The sequence below is a fragment of the Siniperca chuatsi genome, linkage group LG11 (genome assembly GCF_020085105.1).
Source record: "Siniperca chuatsi isolate FFG_IHB_CAS linkage group LG11, ASM2008510v1, whole genome shotgun sequence".
Classification (NCBI taxonomy): Eukaryota; Metazoa; Chordata; class Actinopteri; order Centrarchiformes; family Sinipercidae; genus Siniperca; species Siniperca chuatsi.
In genome coordinates, this window is record NC_058052.1 from 26,968,791 (window position 1) to 26,996,594 (window position 27,804).

At 40.0% G+C, this 27,804-nt stretch overlaps 1 protein-coding gene and 1 long non-coding RNA gene across 2 annotated transcripts in view; one reads left to right on the plus strand and one right to left on the minus strand.

The window, feature by feature from the left end:
* Positions 1-27,804, plus strand: part of LOC122884321 (protein kinase C epsilon type-like) — a 97,327-nt gene that overhangs the window by 5,182 nt on the left and 64,341 nt on the right. Inside the window, exon 2 of the mRNA XM_044214117.1 lies at positions 2,498-5,772. Coding sequence (XP_044070052.1) covers positions 5,425-5,772 — 348 coding nt within the window. The 5' untranslated portion in view covers positions 2,498-5,424. The remainder of the gene's footprint in view (positions 1-2,497; positions 5,773-27,804) is intronic.
* LOC122884322 lies at positions 1,246-2,489 on the minus strand. Its single transcript, XR_006379859.1, has 2 exons — positions 1,830-2,489; positions 1,246-1,742 (listed from the first exon to the last, which is right to left on the minus strand). It is a non-coding gene; the product is annotated as an uncharacterized LOC122884322 (long non-coding RNA).

Consider the following 27,804-nt stretch of genomic DNA (forward strand, 5'->3'; position numbering starts at 1 on the left):
AGAACCAACTGTGAGGAAAATGAGAAAAAAAAAACTAATATTGATTTTTGACAGTTTGTTTATAATTAAATAGTGGAATAACTAACTGCACTGGAGGGACGTGGATGAATGAGGATTAAGAGGATATGCAGAATACAGAGCAGGTACATGCAATGTCATTGGTTTTCTGCTCATCATCTTTCTATCCCTGCTCATATTAATGTCTTTCGCTGCCAGCTGCGTGGTGTTTAATAGAGCAGATGTGCCATAAAACATGTGTGTAAAGACTGCATATTGCATCACGGCCATTTTACCAAGACAAGCAGAAAGAACACACGCACACTAAAACACACACAGATGTACAGTGAGTGCGTGGAGAGCGTTAGTGGATGGCACAGAGAGGAGAATTAAATGAGCCTTGGGAAAAGATGAAAAAAAAATTATAATTTTTGATTGATGTTTGGCGGCCCCTGCTGTTTGAAAGCTGCTAATGCAACTGCTACAAAGAGATACTGTTGGACTGTTCTGCTACAGTTTTATTCACAAATACACACTTAGAGCTAAACATGATGTTGGTGTTTGAGCTTAAAGTTCATTTTTTGACCTTGGAAAAAGTAGTTTGACAAAAAAAAATAGCAAAGTAGAAAGTAAGTTGTTTTTGTTGTTTTTTTGCTTTTGGCATCCACATGTGGCCTTCATCAACAGATGGAGTTTACTGAAGACTATTAGGATATGATATAGGATACAGAGCAAATTATCCTCTGATGAAGGATACGATGCATCTGAAACCTCAAAAGAAAAGTTTTTTAAAAATCCAGTAATCGGACATTGTGCCAAGATTTTTCTCTTTTGTTTTTGTAAGATTTACTTGTTGGTTTGAATTTGAGTTCAAATCAAACAAATTGCATGAAAATAACAATGTATGGAGAGGGAAAAGCCCAAAAAGGGCTTATTCATTACCTTCTAAATAATATAAAATAATATTCACACTGGAAGAGACATACAGTATATGTTATGACATGAAAAACAAAGATTGTGGATGATGATTGATGAAATGATGATTATTTAGCTATGTAGGACTTAAAGGAAGATGTCATTTTCACCAAGTGAGAAAACGAGTTCCACAAGTTAGCAGCCCCTCTATCTTACTGAAAAGTGACCCTTAGTTATGGAGATGTTTGAGAAGATGAAGATTAAGCGACTGTCTAGTGGAACAAGATTGAATTTACGAATTAGTTTGAAAATAAGAGACGAAATGATCTGTAAGACTTTCCCCTCTGGATTGTATCTTCTTTATTAAAATACATATTTGGAAAACATTGATAACATAAATGTACTGAAGCTGGTGAAATCAATTCCAACTATCAATCACCACAAATGTAATTTCTCAAAAAATTCTCTTGTTTTATTAGTAAGCGTAGGTAACTATTACTGTAACTATTTTGGAACAATAAACTGTCTTTCGCTCCTCCTGTTGGGAACTTCCTCTTTGATTCATAAAAGAATTTTCCTGTCATTCTGCAACCGCTCAAAGTGGAAAAATGTTCCTTTCAAGCTTCGGAACGGGGATGTTACTGTGCTGGTGTGACCATAGTTACAGTTGTGATGACGACTACAGTATGATCCTGCCCATTGTTGCCAAGCCATGTTCGTTTGATTTAAAACAAGCCGAGTGAGAGGGGAGAGAAGGCAGGACGTGGCCGGTGTCCAGGGGATTTCCTCGGTGATTGATTCCTGTCTGCAGAGACACACTGGCTGATGTGCTTAATGAGAAAACAAGGTGGAGAAATGAGGGACAGAAACACATTGTTGCTTTTAAATGATGGAGAAACACAGAGAAAGAATATTACATCTGTTACCGTAGCCTCCGCACACTCATAGGAATGTTGTTTCTCTTAGCAGCTGAAGAAAGATTTTGTACAAAACTGAAGCTTTTCATTCACTTTTTCTGCATCAGGAGGATAAAAAATGCTTTTTAAGACTATAAACTATAGCCTGAAGTACCACCAAGCTTACACTAGATGCTTAGCAAGTTACATTAGCCTGCACCAGCAGCTCTTTTTCATTTTCCTGAGTTTAACTTACTGGGTCCACATTCCAACATGCTTACTTTTATTTGTTGTCTTTCTCTAGTTTAAATTGAGAACATCCAAACTATCTGGATGGTGAATAATTTCCCTCAGAGGAAACATCCAGAGTTTACAGTTGGCCTATACTCCTTCAAAGCCTCACATTTTGATGCTACAGTCTTTCTCACATTTTGATTTGTTGACCACAGGTGTAACTAATAATGGCTAAATGGAGCAGACCCATCTTTAATGTTATTAGTTCCACCTGTGCTTTCCTTGCTATGACAAGTAAATATATCTGCTATGGAAATAGTCCATTCCACTCACTATTAGCCTCTGATCAGAGAAATAATCAAGATTTTGAATTTTTAATGTGACTAAGCTGTTTTTTTGGAATTTGATCCCATTTACTCATGCTTGCTTGTTTTTCTGTAGTGCTTCCCTTCTAGACTGTCGTCAGCACGATGAACACAAACAACTTGATGAAGATCAGACTGAGAGACAAATCTGCAGAAAATTCACTTTCATCTATTTGAAGAAGAAAAAAAAAAACATTCCAGAAAGTCCTGTCAGATATTCCATCTCATGAATCTGAAACACGACAACGTGACAAAGGGGAAAAACGATGCAGCAAGCAGATTAAAACGGGCTTGTGTTCTCAGCTGAACTTCCATTATCCTCTATGTAAAAGGTGGTACAGTTTCTGGGTGCAAATCCTGTAGGAATACATAACATTTTCCCTTCTTTCTGTATTTTCTGTATTAGATGTTTATGTTCTCATGTGACTCTGGAGGTGACATTTATGCTGCAGTACCATCATAAACATATGATTTTTCACATGATTGAAATTTGAAACTGAGCCTTTTTTTGCAGCGTTTTTGCAGCTGGTAGCCTACAGGACTTGGTTTAGGCTTAAAATTGCAAACAATCACCAGGAGGGGTCAGCAGTGTTGAAGGTTTAAACGTGCTGAATTGTGCAGAAACTACTGGATGTGACAATATCACATTCATCCTTTCAGCTGTCTGACATAATGTATATTATTTTTCAACATTTCCCCTCATACAGGTATTAAAACTGCTTCCACAGTGTATCAGTACTCTCTTCACTTTTGTTTTTAATTTTAATTTGTCAAATAAAATAGTCCATGTCTCAAGCAGACTGTTGGTGGCAGATTGTCAAGACTTTTTAGCTGCAGTGTTTATATTTTCTCAAACTATGACTGAATATTTTCAAGTTTAAGTCACACCCCATGCGTTGACAACATGCTGAGGTCCAGGAGCTTTACGAAAATCTGGTAACGCATTTTGTGATCGTGCATGTATAAAAACTGTATATAGTCAAGTTTTATAGCAAAACCAGGAGACAGAGACATAGATGGTTTATATTAACTGAAAAAGGTGGTGGGCACTGGACTAATAAATACGTGACCTTAACCTTAATAACCTGCCAAAATGTATAACACCTCTGTTAAATGCTAACTGATATGTTCAGTCTGTTATATTCTCTCCATGATGTGTTGTTGAATTGCACCCTGCTTGAATGCAGTTAAAGACTGAAAGCTATCTGTGCACATAAATGTGCTGTTCCTATAAATTGTGGATTTCTGTAGGCCTTGTACTGAGTCTGTCAGGTACAGTGTGTCACTAAGACACATCCCTGTACACATGCTGAGTCTGATCACCCAGCAGACGTCTGGCCCTTCATCTAATATTGTTTCAAGTAAGACTGACTTTACAAATAAAGCACACTTTGCCATTTGTGTGTCTCTATTATATACATACAGCATCATGTCTGTGCAGAAAGATCATATTCCTCTGGTATCTGCCATGTCACATGCTATGTAATATATATATATATATATATATATGAAAGTGGACATGCACTGTTTATAATATGAGCTGTGAATACTCATGACATTGCTTTTCAGCATTTATGAAATTGCTGGCAAAGATTCCAATCTTCTAATCAATCGATCTTCCAGGAGCAGAGTGTTACTCTCATCACACAGCAAAAGGGAAGAGAACATGATGTTATGTAAGGATAAGTAACAAATAGGTAAAACAACTGAATTTGACCAAAATCAAGCACTAAGTGTTGCTTATGCTCCTCAGTAATCCATTATGCAGTAGTGATTACAAGGTTAAACATTTAAGTTGCTGTATATTTACTTCTGCCCTCTAAGTTCACAATATCAGGCAAAACTGGGCGATTTGACTGGTTGTTGTTAAAATATTTAGTAAGGTGTGCATCGTTTAAGAGATAGGCCTAATAATGGTTTTAGCTGAAATTGTTTTTTTCTGCAGGCTGCACATTGTAAAGCCATGTGGCGTGAACAACTAGCAGCTGAAGCGGTGCGCAACTCTGCATGGGCTCCTTTCCAGCTCCACCTGGACGGTTAACAATTAGCCTTGCTCAAGGGCACCTTGGTGGAGTGTAAAGCGTTTTATTTATCAACCCGTATGTCCACCCCGCCGGCCGCCCCCCTCTCCTCCCCGCGGCTGCTCCTGAACACCTCCCCAGTGTGGGCTGCGTCGCACTCCCCCGTCTGTCACACCAGGCTCCGAGAAATCTGACGTGTTTTTCGCATTTCCTGCGCCAGAGAGAGAGACGGAGACAGAGAGCAGTGTCGGGGGCAGGCAGCCAGAGGTATGTCCACGGGAAGTGGCTGAAAGCAGGCCGTGCACCGAGCAGCTGGAACCCACATACCTACCTACCTACCGCCCGAATCTGCCCCTCCTCTCCGCCCCCGCTGCGGTTGTTAGGCTACCAGCCGCTGTCTGGTATCCCCGATGCGCCGCGACGACTCCCAGCAGGCATCTGGAGCCTCCCATCCACCACACGGTGCAATGCAACACGGGCTAGCGCTTCCAGGCTGCCCCGCTGCGGCGAACGGAGTTTTTTAATACCTCGAAGGTACAAACCATGACAGACAGATTCACATCTGGGGCCTTTGCTCGGAGGTCTTTTCGCTAACTCGCGGCTGTTGGTAGCTATTCATGTTTCTTCCGTGCACTTCTAAGGGAAGCTCCCCCGGGTTAACGCTCGCTTCCCTGTTGCTGCAGTGCATTTTTTTTTTTTTTTTTTTTTTTGGGGGGAGAATTTGTAGCATATTCGTAGACGTAAGTGTAGACGTTTTTAAAGCCAAACCAAAAAACAGTTCAGACCAAAACACATTTTAAGAGGCTTCGTAGTTGGCGTTTTCTCCGTCGTATTCAACTGGATGAATCACGGTGTCTGGCTGCAGGACCACCGGTTGAACAGAGCCGTTATTCAGACCGTTACAGGAGTGAACTGCTTGGAAGTGGCTGCGGAGAAAGGTGCTGTGGTTTCACTGTAAACAAGTTCCAGTTCCAGGGTCGGCACCGTTTCACCACCATGGTGATCTTCAACGGGCAGCTGAAGATCAAGATCTGCGAGGCTCTGGACCTCAAACCGACGGCTTGGTCCCTGCGTCACGCCGTCGGCCCCAAGACCCAGACCTTCCTCCTGGACACGTACATCGCCCTGAACGTGGACGACTCCCGCGTGGGCCAGACCTGCACCAAGCAGAAGAACAACAGCCCAGCGTGGAACGACGAGTTCACCACGGAAGTCCACGACGGCCGCAGAATCGAGCTGTCCGTCTTCCACGACGCGCCCATCGGCTACGACGACTTCGTGGCCAACTGCATCATCCAGTTCGAGGACATCCTGCACAACGGCAGCAAGCACTTCGAGGACTGGGTAAGACAGAGATGTGACACCCTGCACAGCGGGGCTCACTCAGACCTCCTGAAAGCTGCAACAGTTAGGGCTGCAACAAAGAATTCTATTCATTAAGGCAAACATTTATTTTTTTTTAAATTAATCAATTCATTATTTTGTCAATACAATTTCAGAAAGCAGTGTAAATAACAACAATGCAAAAGAAGCCAAAGATATTTAACTTATGATGATTTCAAAGAAAATCTCCAAGTTCCCTCCTTTGAGCATGGCCAGAGTGAAGTGTTAGGGGGGCTCAGGGGAAATAATGTTTTTGGGCCCCTTTTATTAATATTAAGGAATGTGCACCTGCTGAGCCGCATAGAAACTAAAATAAAGTCTTAAAACTAGGTTTTGACAATATAAGGCAGGGCCACAAGATTATCTAATAACGCAGGACCCACCTTAGTTAATATGCTAATGCAGTTACTGTTAATCAAATTCACACCTGATAACTTGATGCTTTTTGGGCCCTTGAGGGCTGATTCACCGTAATCCAGCCTTGCATCTGAGAAGCTTGAACCACCAGCTGTTTGGCTGATAAAACGATGAATCACTTACCAAAATTGTTGATTTATTTGTTGTGGATCAACTAGGCGAACTGATAAATTGATAAAAGACAAGTCCTGCATTCAAAAATGTACTTGTATAAAAGTAAAAGGAAAATGTGCTCTGTATGGATGCCCATTACTGCAAGGGGGAAAAAAGATGAAAATGTTAGGAATGGTCAAAACAAGTCGTTATTATGAGCTATTATGTCAATATTTTGACTCACTAAGACATGGTGCGATGTAATATCTCATAATATTGACTTACAATCTCACATTATTGACTCCACAGATCAAAAATTTGACATTAGTATCTCCATAATGAACATGCTTCTTTAAAACAGCATTAATTAATTGTTTGGTCCTCTATAAGGCAGAGAACCAAAAAAGATATTGAAGAAAATATTCCACTAAGTTCAGCAGGTAATCACGTAATGCAGGCTGTGAAACCAAAACACAGCCTGCATCACATTGGTCTGTGGACGGCTGTGAGTATGAGAGCGTCTCCAGCCATGGCAGTTTGTAGTCTTTCACCACACTCCAACATACAGCTATTGATACATCAGTTAAAAAAATACCGATTTCAGCTTTATTAAACTGTGAAAACCAGTGTTGTTTAATATTTACACATACATGATTTCTGCAAACAATGTTGTCCTGCAACACAATTTTGCAGATGCATGAGTGCATGAACATGAGTCACTGCACACGCACGCACGCACACACACACACACACACACACACACACACACACACACACACACACACACACACACACACACACAGTATAGATCCTGTTACCTTTGTTGTGCTCTTGTTGATGATGAACCAGTGACCCACAGCAGAGCTACAAAAGAAGCGCGAGTGGGTGTGGTTAGGCCACATGCATGATACACACAAATACACACACACACGCACAGCAGCATGAAGAAGCTGTTCATTGTTGTCTGAAGCTGCTGAAGCAGACGGATGTTTGAGTGTATTATTGATGAGGCCATCAGGTCCATTAGAGACAGAGAGAGAGAATAAGATGAAAGAGAGGAAGATGATGAAATGGGGGGGGGCAGGATGGAGGAAAGAAAGTGCAGCTCCAAGCGTATTCCTCCTGGCGGAGATCTTTTAAGACGAATCATTGGGAGACTTGTCAGGCCAGAGACAGCCACGGCTGTGGGAGCTGTGCGATGCTTCATGTTTTGACAGTAAAGACTCAGTTCTTGACTAAAGATTTTGGAAAAAGTTGAAAGTGACTCTTAGTGGTCAGTGATGTTCTGGTGGATTTAATTATCATTTGTGCATGTTAAGTCTTATCTGTAACTGTATTAGCATACTATGTGAAACTTAAGCCTTAAGTAGTTACCTGGATTTTTTTTTTAAAGGCCTCTAACTGACCCTAAAACTGGTGTCAGTATCTAATCCGTTTTCATTCACTGGAATGAAAAGATTGTTTCGATCTGTCTCATCAGAGCTTTGCACCTTGTGTTTGAAGGAGGACGTTTCAAGGCGCGCCCATGGGCACTCTAGGTTAAACATGTCTTGACTTAAGCTGCATCATACATTATGTCATCTCAGACAAAGAAAAGCCTGACATCACTTTGAGGGAACTAAACAGCCAGTGCAGTTTCCCAGTGAGTAATGCTAATGTAAGCTACTGAGAAAGGTCTCTCATGGAATGGGTTCTCATCCTCTTCAAGGGCAAGCAGAGCAGTTGCAGAGGCTTTTACTTTTCTCCGAAGCCTAAAACCCATCCCACAAAGCCGTGCACATATACTGTGTGTCTGTCTCTGATATAGGACATAAAAAATACCAACATGCTGGATGGATGGGAATCTGCTTTGTGACGAATAAGGCTGGTGTAAAGTAACACAGCGTGATTTACATGGGCCGAGAGGGGATGACTTCCATTAAAGTCAAACCATGTACTGTAAAATCAAAGATTTCGCAGGATTTTTGTTCTCACTCTTGCCGCTTGGTGCTGCCACTGGTGAGCTGCAACTGTACACATTTGAAAACAGATTTAAAGACAGAAATAAAGTGTTAAAAAGCCAAGACTGCACCAAACCAGAGCTTGTGTGAAATATACATTGGCGTGCTAATGTTAGTTACTGCTAAGCGCTAAGCTGACATTCAGTTCAGTTTGATGTGTTATTGTGATGGTAACAGGTTGGGACTAAGAGGAAATCTGAGAGGAAACAACCTTCATAACAACCGTGGCAAAGTGGCCAGTCACTAGCTAGGGAGGTGGCACGTCAGCAAAAATGAATGTGCTGAAATATTTTGAAGTCCAGGCAATGTAAGAACTATCCTTCAGTGGCAAAAAGCCAGTTAACACTGTCTGTGATTTCAAATACTGTGTGACATCACACTGTCTTGAATCTCAAACAGTTAATCTGTTAACTGCAGTAAGTAAGGCACCACTTATGTTGGCATAGCAACATAAAGAATACATCGACATGGAAGATATAAAACCTTTTCTGGCCCATAGCCTTATATTTGAGCGTGAAAGGTGCCATGTATGATAATGGCCTTATCTTAGTCCCTGAGATTTTGACAAAACAGTATTTGGCCTGCGGCAGAGTCCTTTTCTCAGCAACATACTTGCATGTCATTATGAGCCCTCACAGATTTTATAGCTGTTGACTGTGCCCATGTGGGAGGTTTTTAAACCCCAAGAATATTTTGTAAATGATCTCCAACCATTCATAGTACTTCATCTAGTATTATCTAACAATTCATGTCTAACAATTCAATCTGTAGGCACAAGACCCCGCCATGAGTATTTGGGAGAATATCATTCTGAAAACTGTGTTGGCTTTTTAAGACACGTATTTCAGAATAAGGTATCTGGTTTTGATGCTGTATCCAAGGATAGTTGGCTTTGCTTCTCACAGTGTTTGGACGTGGACCACACAGTTCAGTATGGATCCAGTCTATGGAGCCTAGTCTGTTTCTTCCTTTCATCTTCTGACCTTGCCTTAGCAAAATTTCACTGGATTTGTAGGATGTGCTTAGAACTGTCTCTGACTCTGTCTGGTCCAGAGTCAACAAATAAGAATGTTTGTGTAAAGTTATTCTTTCCAAATATAAAGCTTATTCCACTTAGATGTACAGGGAGACTATTAATCTTCTGTTCAGTCAGTTCAGGATGTTGGCTCTCACCAAAATTCATTTTTTAAATGTGAATATCTCACCGTAAAAAGATCATATATCAATGACGATATCGTGAAAGGAGCTGACAGAATGCTCCTTTGATAATATGAATGGAATATTAGACCTCAACAAAATTTTACCATTAGGATGATGGAGAATCACTTGGTCCAAAAACCAGTGCTTCTGAATACAAGGCTTGATTTGTGTGTTATTTTTGGGCTCAAGCTAGGTTGCAGATTTGTGCCTGGTAAGTTCCCATACAAAGGAATTTTATTTTTTTTATCCTTGCAGTTTATGAGAGACTTAAAGGAATATGTCGTCTGTTTAGGAGAATGACGATCAAGATAAGAATACATTATTTTCAGTACAGGTGACTTTTTCAGGTGAGCTGTACAAGGTGTTGCTGCCCACCTGTCTGTGACAACAAAACAAGTCTTCCAGGAACAGAGACCTTCCCACAGGGAAAAGTGGTTACACTTAGTCAGCACATTGTTAATGGATTATATTTCATTCATCATGTAGCACAAGCTCTCAGTTTCTCCCTTTCACACAACAAGGTGTGTGCTTTCGTGTTATACACTGTGTACACTGACGTAAAAGCGAGCTGCTGTAGCAAAGAATTTCCCTTCGGGGATCAATAAAGTATTTCTGATTCTGATCTGATTATCATGGAACAACGTGGTTCTCATCATTTAATACGTAAATGACCAAAGGGGCTAGAAACTTTTGTCTTATGCGCTTTCAGTAAGTGCATTCAACTTGAAAGGAACAAAATCAAGCTTATTCAGGGTGCTTTAGTCAAACTCGTGTCAAGTTAATTTTGAAAGGAATTTTCCAAACATTGTAGCCTCTCTGTGCTTGGCATTTTATAGACTAAATAGTTTATTGATTAATTGACAACAAAATCAGCGGCGTAACTAAGAAGTTTGAGCCACAGTCTATTCATTTAATGCCGTCAGTTTGGATTTTAGACAGAAAGAAGGTTTCCAAAGGGCAGAGTAAAAATACTGCTGCACCTGAATGCTTCGCCAGCATGCTTTGTTTGTTTCTGGCTGCTGCTTTCACACCCATCTGATACTCCCTCTCATCTGATAACACTTTCCTTTAATCTTCTTTTTTTTTTTTTAGCACAGACAAACTCTGAATTCTTAGAGAACTACACAGTGTGGCCCAGCAACGGTGCACACAATAGTCTCATTATCCATGTTAAATCAAGTAACTCCACAGCATTTTGAATTTTGGAACTATTTCATCATTTTCCGAGTGCTTATTTCATGTTGCAAAACAGTCTTTCAGCTAAAAAGGTTTATGTGGCACTGATCTGGTCTCGCTGAATCTGCAGGTGCTACAGTATCTACACTAGCTTGGAAATCGAAGCATCAGTTGGTCTTTGTTGGAAATTCTGTGAAGCAGATATTTCCGTTAACAAGAGCGTGTGAACAGAAAGCTTAAACCCATGTACAAGCCTATACACGGCCTGTCAGCAGAAATTATACTGGCCAAGCCAGTCTCTCTGTCTCACACACACACACACACACACACACACACACACAATAGTGAATCCACATCCCAGAAATTTGAACTCATTATTCAAGCAGGCGTGAAGAACAACGGTATGCAACAATATGAAATTGGTTGTGTAATGGATTGTGCAAAATGCTCTGGAAGTTCAAAGTTGACTTGATGAAATGACTGGGCTGGGCTTTCATTGGCTCCCTCCACTTCCACCAGTTACTAAACTGATAAAAGAATAAAACATGGACACACTGGGATCATTTCCAACATCAGGTGGCCAGTGATCACATTTCACAGAACCTTCATTTGAAGGGAAGATTGTCTTCTTGCAGTGTACTTTAATTTGCCGAATCGATAGGAGAAGCATACTGTACCTTGACGATCCAGTGTGTTGTTCATTCGCTGCCTGATTCAGTAGAAACATGCACTGGTTGCTCTGTGGTACACACACTTCATAAGTATGGCATGGTATCAGAGTGCAATACTGTTTTGGTACAAAGTGAAATGTGTCTGTGGCTTCAGGTGTCATAAACTGCCATGTACTGAGAGCTGGCATCCTATATCTCGTCAGATTTGTAATATTGTTTTTCTTATTCTTTCATCAGCTGTAAATCAAAACATTTGCCAATCTAAAACTATTTTATTTGGTATTTTGCAGAACAACCAATAATTTTGGTATTGGTACTGGAACTCAGATATTGTAACAACACTAATAAAGAAACACTTTAATTGATACCGAGTACTGCTCATCGGAAAACATTATAGAGGCCAAACCAGTGTGAATGCCTTATTACATTAATTTCACCCTAAACAGAGATGTTGCACTGCAAATCAAAATGTAATGTGTTCACTAATTAAATAATGGCAGTCAAGAACCAAACAATAGGATGAACAAAAGGATAATCAACTATCGGAACTTGAAACACAGAAGCAATAATAGGACGGTCTTGAACCAGTGACCCGCAAAAGCGACAAAAAACGTTTCTTTTTTCTTGCACTGACTAAGCTCTGGAGGGCTTTTTAAAGGTGTCCTGAATAGGCATCACTGCAGCTGGACTTTGAGAGGTTATAAATGAGCTTGTGTGATTTCCAGTTACACCAGTTCAGTCCAGCAAATATCAGTCTGATTGTGGGCTTTTGGCTGAGGCCGAGAAGAAACTGCAAAAGAGAAGAGAATGCAGTGACTGGTGTCCATGAGACGTGAAAAGGAGATCAGCCGTCTTGTTAGAACTTGTCATTAAAGAGGGAAGCAGGGAGAGGGAAAACAAGTGTTTGATTTTACTACACAACAGGCAGTGAATGAGGGGAGGGAGAGACAAGAACAAGACAGAGAGGGTGTTGAAGTGCTGTCTAGTTTTGAATGGCTGAATGAGGGAGGCATGGGGGGGGGTGGGTGGGGCGTAGCTAGTGGGTGAGGTGGTATGTCTCCAAATTGCAATTTTAATCAGTCATGCAGTCATAACGCATATCAAATTGGCAGCACAAAGGACTATACCAATAGTTTTGCATGTTTTAGCCCATAAATCATGTTGATTACATCAAATGTAGTCATTTTGCAAACCATACTTCTGATTTCTTAAAAGTTTGCATTTTTTCTACCATTTCAGGCAGCCACTGATTTATATCTATTTCCGTTTGGTATGAAAATCTATGAGACTATTGAAACTAGCTTGTTGTATACTCCATCAGTGAACAATAAGTCTGCGTTAATGTTTGTCACATTTACATTATTCTTAATAAGTTTTTACAGTGCAGACTTTCCCTTAATTTCAAACTAAAATTACAAAAGGGCTTTTCCAATTGCTGTTTAGTTACCCTGAGACTTACACTATTTCGACCTTAATGATACAGTAACCTTATCTTTATCATATTATCCAAGCTTGCACACAGCTAAGGTCAGCCTAGCAGGTCTGGACTAACTATGCGCCAGGGAGGTCTGGGCTAAACACAGGTAAACCAGGAATAAATGTCAGGTGAACTGGAGCGACCATACTGTACATATAAAGCAGGATGAATGTATGTGTGTGTGTGTGTGTGTGTGTGTGTGTGAGAGAGAGAGAAACCTGAAGCTGGTTTTGGGTTGCAATAATCTGACATGAAAATTCCCCATTGGAAACCATGACATTGTTCCCTTCTCCTGTGTCAACTGGTAGACATGTTAGGCCGACAGAGGGAGGGGAAGAGGAGCACGGATCAGATGAAAGCTGATGAGAATAGAGATCATTTGTTTTGTTCAGTGATATTTCAGTCACAGCTCTTCTCATAGTTGATTTCAGTTCAAGTTCATCAGAATAAGTGGTCTGCACACAAGTACTTCTCTCAACACACATCCCACATTGTCACACTCAGGTGAAAAGAGATACTTCACATCAGTGATTGTTTTTTTAAAAAAGGAGGTAAAAACAGCGAGGCAAACAATGCACCAACATAGCTACTTCAATATGTAACTGCTTGTTCCTCTGTCTCTCTCTGTTACAAGTCAAATGCAAATGGCTTTATTGGCATGATGTAACAACGTACATATTGCCAAAGCAAGCGTTTAGACATTGAAAAGCTAAACATTCATTAGAAAACATACTACAGCAAAGAAACATACTGCAAGACAAAACAAATAAATGTAACAGCAGCAACGTGTGTCAGGTAACGGACGCTCACTGCTCAGTTTATGGCAGGCAGCAACATAGACGGCTGCTAACTCACGGCTCTTTGAGTCCTCCCCTAGTAGGACCCGTAGTTTTTCTTCATCTGATAGGTCAAGAAAACCTTTTGTTATTAATTCGAATTTTTTAAAATGTGCTTCTCTAAGATGTTTATGCTTTTGAAGTGTAGCTCTGTTTTAGGTTCACTGGTGCAACGACAGCTCGGCCTTTGCTCTGCAGGGAGCCAGGTTCTCCTGTGTCTCCCCTTTTCAATAGCAAGGCTGTGCTCACTCAGTCTGTACTTTGTCAAGGTTCAGGTTTAGAGCCAGAGAGCACTGCATTTTGCTCTGTGCTTTTGTTTGTGTTTGCCAATAGGTGATGTAATTTAGTTTGAACTGTTTTGGAATTTGAGTCTGATTGGTGATGGGTTCTGTTCCTGAGGTGTGTTAACAGGGCAGGTTTGTGGACTCAGGATCAGTTGGGTAAGGGGGTTCTTATTACTCCTCAGCTCTTGGCATTGCAGGGCTTGGTAACGATACGAGAGTTGTTGTATCTCTCTATCTGCACTCTCTCTCCCTCCCTCTCTCAGTAGTCAGTATTGGTGGGGTTTTGTGTGTGAGCAGTGTTTGTAGAAGTTGTACCATCTTAACATTGATTCTGAGTCACTGGATGGATTCAGTCAGCAGCTGCCAGAAATCTTCTGGGGATAAAACTTCCTTTCAGCCATAGTGGATTTCTGTATAGATACATTTGGTTTTATTTTTCTACTACAAAGGTCTTATAAGTCATAGATCACACCCCACAAGTTTGCAGTCAGTGTGTGGCATTTACAGGTATTACAATAACAAAAATCACTCTGTTTTCTCTTTTTGCTTGGTGGTTAGAGCACAGGCAGAATAGATGCTAGCCAGTCGCCGAAACCTTGGTGAAAGACGGTCTTGTGCAGCCACACTACCGCTTGTATAGAACATCTCTTTGTGCACAATCTGTTTAATACAGAACATAGACTCGTCTGATGGTCCTTTATTAATATGCCGTCTCCCCTGTTCTTCTTGATCATTTCCTTGGGACATTCCCTCAATAACAACAACAACAGATTTTGTGTGCAAACACATTGAGATGTTCAGTGATATGGGATATGGAAGTTGCATTCAATCCAACATAAACTATGCCTTGAGGACAGACGTTTGGCCCACATTGTTGCATTCATCATCAAAAGTTACTCATTTATTCATTCACTCAAGCTGCATATAAGCACGTACAGCAAAGATGTTGGCATTGGATCCCTTTCTGTATCTGCAGAATGAAATTGACTTTTTGTGAGTGCGAACCGCTCCTTGTTATCTGAAGTATATTATTGGCACAGTTTCAACCCAGCTCATGGAGCTAAACTCCAGTCTAACTGGGCTGCAGCAGGGCTGTGTGATACAGAAAGAAATATATCAACATCATGTGTTAATACTTAATCTCTTAATTTCCAAGGCTAATGACGTTTAGTTTAATTAAATCAGTCCCTGTAGTAAAAACACTGAGGCTTTTAATCAAGTCTCTTCTCATTTGGTTATCACCTGCAAACTTTTCAACATTCTTGCAGTCCTGCTGCAACAATAAGTCGATCAGTGAGGCTGTCAGAGAAATAATCAACAACATACAGTATTTGATTATCAGCTAATAATTTAAGTTATTTTTCAAAGTAAAATGCCAAACATTTACTGGTTCCAGCTTCTCAAATGTGAGGATTTGCTTCCTTTCTCTGTTATATAGAATTGGAAACAAAATGTATTTGGGTATGTTGCCCAGCCTGCAGTCAGATGGAATAATGATAGACTAAACAAACAGCTGAAATAAACAGCTGAATTGAATACATCTCCAGACTTTAGTTCTTGTGCAAAGACATTTATGCACCAGAAAGCACCAAAGCACTAGAGCAGCTTATTGCACTGATTCTGAACCTGCTACATGTTCCTTGCCTTGCTCAAAGGCACTTTTTCCTGTAGGGCTGAACGCTCAATACGAACGCTATTATGAAAAACTTGAAATTGTGAGTGTAATTTTCAAGTCGCAAGAGCTACAATTTTAATTATATGTAACTTAAATGATTAACCCCTTAGTAGGGATGAAAGGCAAAATTACTATTACTACTAATATACCATGAGATGACAAATTTGCCAACCATCAGATATTTTGCTATACCGTTTATAAAGTTAGCTATCCCTTTGTTGTATGTGGATGTATTGTGGGCATTGTTGCAAAACAATGAGGACTACTTCATACTTTCTTAAATCGTTCATCCATACCATCTAGTTTGGTTTCCTAATCTATGGCGAACTCTTATTAGTGGTGCAAAAGTAACTAGTACTAGTAACTAGTACTTTTACTGAAGTACTATAATTAAGTAACATTTTGAGGTACTTGTTGTTTACTTGAGTATTGCCATTTCTTCTACTTCTACTTCTACATTTCTCGATGGAAATGCATTTATTTATAAGTAAAGTTACCAGTTAGCCTACTTTGCAGATTTTAATTTTTACATACATGCATACACACATGCATTTTCATAGATTAAATCACCCAAAAGATTGTAAAGTTGTTGTAATTAGCTCCACCTCAACCAGCTACAACCATTAAAATGCTGTTTACAAGTTAATGCATCAGTGATAATCAAACAATAATGATATAAATGTAGAAGTACACTTTGCTGATAATACTTTGAATGCAGGATTTTTATTTTTAGCAAGTATAGTACACTGTGGTATTTCTACTTTTGCTTAAGTAAAAGATCTGAAAGGAAACTTTCACCATTGCCCTTTGCCTTGATTCTGGACCTGGTGGTGGTTTGTTGTCTTGCTCAAAGGCACTTCAGCGTTTTCATTGCAGTCGAGTTTGGGTTCCTGAGCCTCTGTAAACTCTCATACTGACAGAATAGAGGAAGAGCTCAGGCCTGCTCCCTTCTTGACCCTGTTTCCCTGCGGGCTGTACCAGAGGGGTGTCCTCTCTATAGACTGAAGGAAACGGGGGCAGGGCTGTGTGTGTATGAGTCTAATATTAGCGGCAGTGTGTTTGAGTCACACGGTAGGCCCTACTTCCTGTTTTCACTGTCCAAGTTTACTTCCCAGAGAAAGAAGGGAAGAGGGAGAGAGGGATGGCTCCCCCCGTACCTTCTGTTATCATTCATTTATCTGCTGTCCATTTCCGTGCACAGTATGTCACTTATAGCACAATACAGTATAATACAGTCACACATATATGTAAGGAATGCAAGATGAAGAAATAAGCTGCTGGTGACGAAAGCGTCTCTGCTTTCCTGCTGCTCCTGTCAGCACCACTTAGCTCGAACAAAACTTCTCAAAGCAATAGAAATGAGCTAAAAATTACTACTATAAATACTAATACTTTGTATTTCTCTGTATTTTGTTCTATCAGAGATGTGATTCTTTAAGATATCAGGAGTCCTTTTTTGGTGATGCTCCTCTCTTTAATTTCTAATGGAAATTCCTGTTGTTTATGCTTTGTCTCATTACTTCCTGTCTTTTTTCTGCTGATTGCATTTCTGTTTTTGTGCTTTGTTGTAACTGGTGGATGGAAATTTAGCCTTGTTGTTGTTGTCAGGCTATGGTATATCATGTTTAAAAAAAGGCACATTTAATATTTCAACCAGCAATTCAAAGGCACCCCGAGACCACATTACCTCCACGTACTCAGCACAGTCCTCCAAATCTTCTAAAATATTGTTTTTCTTACTAATTAAAAAAATTGAATATGCAATTGGATCTTTGTTAAAATGCACATAGTGATCGATAGTCAAGGGTTATACCGTACTCTGTGTATGATTGTTTTTATTCAAGTAAGTACAGTAGCTCATGAGAAAAGAAAAATGTTTCAGTCTTGCAAGTTTAAGAAAACCCTTGAATCTGTACCAAATACCAGAAGTTACTTGTTCCTTGGCACATTGCTGAACTTTCCACCAAATTTCACAGCGTTTTTTAAATATCCTGCTAACCAACAAAAAACAAAACAAAAACTGGACTAAAAAACATTACATTTTTCTGTAAATGTAATAAATGTATTCTAAACTCAGTGCAAGGCTTATCCTTACATTTTCCACTGTCTGTCTCTCTGAGGCAGAGACTGGGATTCCCCATTGGATGATGAGCGGTGTAATCGCATGCAACAGGACTGTAATGATGTCCCGCATATCAGTCAGATCTTGTGAAAGGTTTGGATTTCTATATCATTCGTCACTTGTGTTGGTTGCTAACATGTCAGAGACTTGAACTGATTTATCTACAGTAAATCTCTTAACCTGTGTCCAGTCTTGTTCTGTCTAGAAATCCACTTAGATTTGTCAGGCCAGCAACCAGGGTCAAACTGAGAACTCCCCACAAGAGGTTTTTCTGGACCACAATCCTGTTGTTTACCAGCTTCACCTAACTTCTACATAGAACTTTCCAAGAGTGATGAGAAACCCAGATGTATCACCTAGGCATCTCCAAGTGGGATGCAGCTATAAGTGATGCTACTGTTTACCAGTTACCTCACCTGCTTACGTGCTGTGGAAACATTTGCATTTGATGACCCGAGAGCATACTGGGTTCAGGGTAGCATGTGCTCCCTGTGCGATACCTGCTGGCTCGACGAAGAGTCACAGACATTTTAACATTGGAGCTCAGCAAAGGAAAGAAAGAAGAAATCAGCACATGCGAGTACTGACATACAGCACAAAGGTATAAATACTGCAGAGCTCAGCTTATGTAACAAGTCTAATAAAGTTTATAAATCATAATTTGAAGTGTAGAGGTCAAGCGTCTGTGGAATGTCTAACATAAATCACTGGTGAGCTCCACAGGGCAGACTTAAACTTTGCAGGGAGACGTCTGCATTTCCTCAAACGGACGAGAGAAGAGCAAACACCCTGTCACTCTACACACACACACACACATTCACAAAGTGTACATTTAATGCACACTTAAAAACAGACAGCAGACACATCAGATGAACATCCTTATGATAATTGCTAATAGATTGATATAAAATCAATTGGGTAGCGATACCATCTCCACTACTATATTACACAGATGCAACAGTTGGTTTCTTTCTTCTTTCCAGGTTAGGGACTCAACACATTTAGAGACTGATTTATTTAATTCATGTGATGGCATTGTCATACAATGAGTGTATTTCTGCCAGATGTACTCTGTACAAATTGTGTGCACATCTATGATATAAGACAGTAACCGTAAGAACTTTGCCTAAATGAAATAGGCTAAAATTGGCTAAATGTAGATTTAATTTTAAAGTAAGTAAGATCACATATATTACTAAGCATTACATACCAGATTTCAGTACTTTACACATTTTGATATCCAGTGTTCGGACACATTTCAGTGGGTATCGAAACAGTACTGTGTCAGTTAAAAAAAGGACTCAGACTCAGGCAGGCAGGTTCAAGAACAAAAGATGAGTTTATTCCTTACTTAAACAACAACACAACTTAAAGCGGCTGAGAAGTCCAGGGAGGTAATCCAAAAAAAGACCAACACACAAAAAAAAAAATAACAGGAGCCCAACAAAGGTAAAGCCGCACAGAGGCACAGGAAAAGTACAGGACTGACGATAACACGTTGCACTGGTGGGGCCAAACGCAGCGCACATGGTACAATGACAATCTGACACTGAACAACAGAAACACACAGGCTTAATACACTCAGGTATGGGAGGCAAAGAGACACAGGTGGAACCAATTGACACAGGTGAAAACAATGAAAGCAATCAAAGACAGGAAGCAAAACTATCAGACACAAGAGGGAGGGAGAATATTACAAAATAAAACAGGAAATAACAGGACAAAACCCCCAAACCATGACATACTGAGGTTCAATACTCAGGTTAAAAGATAAACTGCATGTTCACACTTTTGTGATCATACAACGTGCAAGAACCACTCATACGAGCAGATTTTGTCTGTAAGTGGCTTGTACTAAAGCTTCAACAGAACTCGCCACATTCACAAGTTTTCTCCTTTCTATAATCTTCCCTAGATGTCTGTAGCTGTAGGTCTCTTTGAGGATACATGCAGCCACATGACTCCAGCTTGACTAAGGCTCATGTGATACTGTAAAAGCTTTGGGACAGCTCTCTTTGTGTTTGTGTGTGTGTGTGTGTGTGTGTCTCAGAGGAATGCGTCTCAGTGTGATTAGGTTCAAATGAAGCTCATTAAGCTTCGGTTGACAGCATGTGACGTTAATGATTGAATCTTTGAATAGACCTCAGTCAGAGTTATAATAGAGGAAAGATCCTTGAAGGTGCCTCAACATGTCCACAGACACCTCCTTTCCTGGGGCACCTGATGACCTTATTGCTATGGATACCATCCAAACGACAAAATAAACAACACAAACAAACAGAATGTTCACACTACCTTGACTCGAGGCAGGTCTCCCTTCTCTAAGGCTTTCCTTCACCTCAACTGATAAACATGCAGCTGCAGTTGAATTAAAGGTTCTGTATATGAGATTTATAGCAGCAAACAACTATTTGCTATGTAAAGATATAGCGGAGTAACGGCGTCCTGAGCACGCCACACTCCATCTGCCTGTGTTGTTATCGCAGCCTCTATGTGCTGTGCCGGTCCGGCCTCGCGTGCATGTTAGCGCATGTGAGTCCTTCATGTGAAACTGTTCGTCTGTGAGGACAGCTGTTTCTCTTCTCATCTAATGCGGTGAATTAAGGATTTATTTTGACCAAATCAGAGTTGGTGATTGTTGGAACAGTGGAAAGACTAACAAAGATGGTTTCGGTGAGTTTTATTTTGTTTCTGTCCAGTTTGAATGAAGTGTGTTTAAAGATGGCCTGTGAGGTAAAATTCTTGTTTTTTTCAGTGAAGTCGGGTGGCGGTTGAGAGCGACAGCTGTTTCTGGTTAAACAAAAAGGATTTTACTGTTTAACAAAAAAGTCTATCTCTGTAGCGATCCTTTCCATAATGTTGTCAGACTCTTAGAATAACAATCTCACTTTTAGTGGTCGTACTGTGACTGACAGCAGCCATTGCAGCCTGTTTCGCGGCTGCTGGCTGAGACGCAGAACCAGAATATTTCAGTGAATTAAAAGTTTATTTCAACCAAACAAGAGTTGGTGGTTGAATGAAGTGTGTACAATGATCTGCAAGGTAAATTTACTTTTTTTCTCAGTGGAGTCTGGTGCGTCGTTGCGCCCATTTGTTTTGGTCGGAGATGTGGTGCACTAGTGCGACATTTAGTGGCAGTAAATGTCGCTTACAGCTCTTTTTAAACTTGCAACAGAGCTAACATTAATAAATTCAACATGTCATTGACCTGTGTACATTGTGTGGTCTGACACGAAGTGCAGATACAACTGTGCATCAGACAGACTTGTCATGAAGGTCCTCATGGTTTGACCACTTCCTCCTTCATACTGTGAAGGAGGAAGTTGCCATTGATGGTAACATGAGTGTTACCATGAATGGCAAAGTCCCTTCTACACATTTTATATCTGTGACCCTCCAGTTTTCACCCTTCTAACCAGTTAACAACCCAAGCAGGACTGCGTTCATTTACTTCTATCTTTTCCTTGAAGGTTCCTTCTGAACTAAACATCAGCCTTTCTCTCAATTCAAAGCCTTTTGTCCTTTTTTCAGGACTTTCCCTTTTGAAAAAGTCGCAACAGTGTTCACACTCATTTTCTGCCATCACTGCTGTCTAAGCTTTGTTGTCTTTTTTTTCTCTTTTTACACCTGTACTGGGCGTTCAGATCATGGCTGGATTAACCTATTAGGGGACCCTAGGGCAAAAGTTGGCTGTTGGACCCTTTGTAAGATTACAATAGGTGATAATTCAGAACCAACCTTAGTTGATATTGTACTTGAGTTGTGTGATTTCCCTGATTAAAATTTTCAATCAGTCAAATTACATTACTAATAACAATAACAGTGAACCTTGGGCTTTCTGGGCTCCTGGGGGTCTAGAGTCCTAGGGCTGTTGCCCACTTTGCCTGCATTAAAATGCAACAGGATGTGTTGGTTTGGGCGTGTTTTTTAGGTACTGGTGAAACCATTCAAAGGAAGAAAGGTCACTTTGAGTAACAGATCCATGAGTTTGAAGGCTTATTATCAGCAGTTTATACTACTATGGAACAGGATATTACAACTCTGGAAAGTTATTACAGTGACAATCATTTTATCTTCCATAATGACAACTGCAAGGAAAACAGAATTACAGCGTTCACGTTACAAAGTAAATACCAGGAGTGCCTGTGTTTTTTTGCTGGACTCATTGAAATAAAGGTGTTGCTGCATTTTTCCACCCAGTGCTAATTACATTATATTACATTTATTTAGTGGTCGCTTATCCAAAGCGACTTACAATAAGTGAATTTCAACCATGTGGACACAATCCAAAAATGGCAAGAATCATGCAAGCACATCAACTTAAGAACAATAAGAGAGAGAGAAAGGTTTTATTAATTTATTTTAAATGGTGGTCTACACACAGTCTAAGACTCTCCTGTTGCATTTGGTGAAAAACACATAACGTTGGTTAAAGCTAACCAGCTATCAGCAAACTGCAAAGCTCTTCTTCTACAGTGATTAAACTTGTCTAAAATTGCCTTTATGTCAAGGAGCCCTGGCTAACATTTAGTTAAATTGTGCAATTCTGCCAAATGAATAGTTTCAGACTTGCTCTTTTGTGAATCTGTATTATTGTTATGTTGTTATTGAAAACATATGTATTAGATAAGTACTCATTTTCTTTTTTTAACATGATATATATATATATATTGTTTTTTTTTTTTAAATATTGGTTGGAATTTCTTTAAATGGCAAGAGTACTTCTTTTTTTGAGCTTTCAACCTCATCTCACCGCCTTCATCAGTGAATGGAGTTGAATGCAATAGTGAGATGTGGTAAGTAAGCTAGTAAGTGGACCTTGAGTTGAGAGTATATTGTCACACATACTGATCCCAAGGTACCTACCTAACTATACAGTAAATGTATAGTCAGCTCCTAATATTGACCGGCCCAGTGACCTGCAGTCACTGCCGAGTCCTCTCAGCTGACACAGACTGTGATTCAGAGATAAAGTTTGTTGAATGTTTCTGGAGGTATTTCACTGATGTATCCAGCTGTTAGTTCTTTCAGGACAGATGCAGAAATGTTAATGAGTAATCGGTTTTTGTCAGATTGTAAATTTACCACTTAAGATGTGTGTCGGGTGTGTTGGTGCAGATAGAGGCCAAACAGCCCTAATATAAATCTTTAAGAACAGCTAATGGTCGACTAATGCTTCAGGTATGTTTTGAGTTAGTGCTGGGGGAAGGAAAATATGATACACTGTGTGTGTATGTGTGTGTGTGTGTGTGTAAGATAGCACAGAGACAATTAGTTTTTTTTTTAGAGACATGGCAACATGTTCAGGCAGATCACAGTGTACGTGAGAACGGGCAAAACACCAAAAACAGGCCATGATATAGGCTGATTTGTGTGTGTGTGTGTTTGAGTGGAGCAGTGTGTTTATGATACTGTTTAATTGGAGAGGAAAGCCAGGTTATGGTGTAAATGTTAACACCAATGCATCTTGTACATCTTTTTGTTATCTTATTGTGTGTGTGTGTGTTTGTGCATATGTGTGTGTAGGTGACTGTATATAGTAGAAACAGATGGGTGTGTGGGCGGTCTCTTCCACTCTCCTCCACTCATGCAGAGAGTGAGAGAGCAATCAAGACGAGTATTATGAGAGTATTATAGACATGAACGTATAGAGTGCATCATCTGCTATTTCCAGCTCTGTTCATACAGATTCTCCATCCAGAAGTAAAGGAGGTGCAGTGAAAGTGTTAATGAACTGTCGTTTCACAAGTTTGAGTTTGAGGTTTGTCATTTTCGTGGTTTGTTGTCCACAAACGTGTTGAATTAAGGGGCCGATGCATGAGCAAAAACCATGTATAACCCATTTCCAACATATAACGTGTGCACCTTATGTCTAGACTGTACGCTTTTCTAGAGTGAGCCAAGTGAGTCATGGTGAATGTGAAATGAAAAATAAGGTCAAAGATGGAAACTAATATGAAACAATATTGGTTTGGGTTGTCAGCCAATTGTAGTGAGTGTGTATGATTTTGTTGCAGTCTACATACAGTATCCATTTATAATTTGCCAAAAGTGCATTAGTGTGTGTGCAAAATTTGACATTTTATTTCCTAGAATTTGTTCTTTTCATTTTATGCTGTATTGTGATCCACTTTGTAAATTCTATTTCAGTATGAGCGCTACTAACTAGACCCCAACAGATCTGAGCTTATTGCAGATGTATCAGTATTAGCATATACTGTATGTCGGCTGATAAGTAACAAGAAATAGCTGTACAGAAATATATGATATTTAAAGATATATTTGAGATCATTTTAAGCTGAACCAAATTTAATGGATCAAAGATGTTATGTGTTTTTGTAAAAAAAAAAAAAAATCGGATTTGATCAACTCTCAAATACTGATATCGGCATTGGCCTCGAAAATCCAGTAGCTTTAAAGCCTCTACTCTATCATTATAGATTACTTTGCTGCAGTTTGGAGGACATTGCCAATGCGACACTGATGATTAGTGAAATTGCGCTTCTTGAAGCACGTCTACATCCAATAAGGGCTAACTGTGGTAGTGGAAATCAGGCACATGCACTTGTGCCCAATATCACAATAATTATTAATTAGAACTATTAAGACAACCATGTGTAGGCTTGGCTTTGTAATCAGTCAGTTAGAGGTTGATGCATGTGTTTCTCCTTCATCTCTGCTTCTCTCTCTTCCGTTATTACAGGCAACGATCTCTATCTCCATGTGTGTGTGAAACCACAAGGAAATGCTAACTGCTGCTTTTTGCACAGATGCATATTTGAACTCACATATACAGTACATACAGATATTGGCAGAGAGGACCTCAAAGGCATGTGCATAGTGTAGATGCTCAGGATAAGTTATTATGCTGCATTTGTATGACAGATACATCCTTTGGATGATCTAGTTGGATGGATTGCAAATTAGGGTTTCATGCCCCAGTTTCACCAATTTTGTTACTTCATCCTCTAAAATCATAGACTGTAAAATTCATAGCCATGGACCAAAAAGTAAAGAGTTTTGAAATAGGACAACTATATTGGCTATATTGGCTATGGGCTGAATCTACGGACATATTTGACCTATTTAAGTTACCGAAATATGGGCCTTTATATTTCTGCCTCATCAGGATTCAAGGCATCAAATGTGACATCACTAACTTCTAAAGCACAATTTGTGCACCATCACTAATTGCAATGGGGGTGCCCCGGGGTTTAAGGCGCTGACCACAAACTGCAACATCCCTGGTTTCGAGTCTGGCCGAGGAGCTGTGCTGCATCCTATCTCTCTCTTCCCTTACTGCCTGTCACCTCTTGCATGTGAACTCTGTAACAGAGGCATGCAATGCCCCCCAAAACACACACAAAACAAATCAGTAGTTGTAGTGGAACCCTCAATATGGATTAACATTCACTAATAGTCTGAGCTACAATCATATACAGCATAGCATAGCACTTCACGTCACCATTACAGAAACTGCATAGCATTAGCATTAACGTCAGCATGCAACCATAGTGGCTGCTGCTTGTCTAAAAGTTAATTTACACCAGAATAAGGATTATTTTTAATCTTACCAAAATAAATCATGGTGAAATGGTAAATAAATGGAAATAAAATGGTGATGGGGTTTTTCTGTTTTCAAAGATTTTCAGTGAAAAGATTTGTGAACTCATGTTCCAAAATGTCCTTCCAGAAGCTCTTCCTCCTGTCTCTCTGTCTCTATACCAGTGAGTGGGTAGAGCTGACAATTGGTAGCCCTGCATTACTGAGAAAAATACGTCCATGTTCACAAATGATTGGACTCGTCCAGATTATTGAGAAGTTTCCTTCTTTAATTTGCATACAGTTTAAGCACGCAGCTACTGGAAGTTCACTGACGTCACTCTTTAGCTTGCAATACAGAAACACTAAATGTCTTGGTATTACTTTAGAAAACAGTGACTCAGTTCAGGACTTCTGGTAAATCAATTGTCAGAGCCTGAGGCTAACAACCAGAAAAGTGATGCTGAACATACATTCTGGAGATTTTGCAGACAATTAAAGTGAAACTATTTTCATAGTTACCAACTGAACTGTCCTTGTCACGCTATGCAGTGTCAGCTTACAGCTAAAGTACCACATCCATCACCTCACTGATGTGATGCCTCTGCAAGGGCCTTCAGTATTTAAATTTACTGTGTATTTCACGGCTGTTGCTGTCGGGAACCTCGTCCACCTGAGCCTCTGCCTGTTCGGTTTATTCGTGTTAACTCCCAGTCGGTGATTATTTGCAGCATGTTGTTTATCATGTTGAATTGGTGCAACAGGGAGCATACGAAAGACTCCAGTTGTTGTAAGATATATAGGTATACTTTTGAAAAAAAGGCTAATATAGCAGCATGTATTTCGAGTGTTCAAAAGAAGATATGAATGTGATGAAAAAGGAGATACAAAAATCTGCTTGTAATACTATTTTCAACTCAAACACTTTGGATTTTCCTCATTTATTACTGTAAAACAATAAATGAAGGAACTCTGGCTGATCAACAGCATTATCAGAAGCTCTTCTGTGTTTTCTCTTATTTTTTCTCTTCACCATCTACCAGAGGAGCCTGTTTCCTGTGAAGAATAAGAGCAGAACGTCTGGGTGAAAATCATTTTAAACTGAAAACAGTAAGCCTTATTTATCCTTATGAGGGTTTTCTTCTAAATGTTTTGTTGTTCTTAAATTTGTATATTTTGCTACAAAGAGGAAGAATAAATATGAGCGTCAGAAAAACAGATTGAGTCCTAAAGGTGAAGAATATATGTGATATTAAGTTGTAACAGCTAACAAAATAACCTCCTCTTCACTGTACAACTACTTGAGGTCTTAGTGGTTCATATGAAACAGAGAAACAGTGTGTGTGTCACCATAGCTGGCCCGTTCACAATGCTGCTACATCACTTATTCAACAGGGACAAATTAGGCATAGACAGACACGGCTAAACAGCAGGACAGGCATGAGTGGCTGCCGACAGGAGGCCTTGTGTGTGTGTGTGTGTGTGTGTGTGTGTGTGTGTGTGTGTGTGTTTGGGTTTGTTTGAAGTAAATCCAGTGCATTAGCAGCAGGAGTGAGTCCAGCTGTATAAAGTCATCCTCCAGTGCCTGAATGTGTGTGTCTGTTTGTTGCATCTGATCTGTTCTCCTCGTAGCTCTTTTTATTTATTTATTTGAGTCCATTTCTTCATCACTGCAACACATCGACCGTGAAAGGTATTCATTTCAGTGCATCCATTACTGCTGGGTACTGTGCGGTATAGTACACTCTGCAGTTTGCTCTCTTTAGAGGTACAGTTTCTCTCTCTGCATGCATATAGACTGTGCTCCTGTACTTCTTTTCTTGTAAGGACCAATTTGACTTCCTTAAGAGTGAGGACTTTTTGTAAAGTGAGGACAATTTGTCCAGTCCTCACTTCTTCAAAGGCTGTTTAAGGGTTAAGACTTGGTTTTATGGTTAAGGTTAAGGGGACACTCCTCACATCAAAATCAGTTTATTAGTCATGTATAATGTCGCCTGTGGCTCTGGAGGAGTTTTGTCAAGCCTGAGAAAATAACCCTGATAAAAATCTATATATAGAGCGATGTCATCAGCGTTTATCTCATCTTTGGATCTTTGGCTTGGAGACTACACACTACACAATACCTGTGTTACAAACTGCACATGTGGAGTTTGAAAATGAGTGTTTATCAAGCAGGGAGATTCTAACAAATAGACCTTATGGGGTTGCATTGTGGGTAAATGGTAAATGGACTGTACTTGATTAGTGCCTTTCTAGTTTTCCGACTACTCAAAGCGCTTTACACTACATGTCACATTCACCCCATTCACACACACGGGGAATCTGATGGCAGAGGCTACCATGCAAGGTGCCTACTGCTCAGCAGAAAGAAACGAATCATTCACACACACTCACACACCGATGGCACAGCCTTCGGGAGAAATCTGGGGTTCAGTACCTCGCCCGAGGACACTAGTTAGTGGAGACCCGCTCTACCTCTAAGCCACAGCTGGGAAGTGTA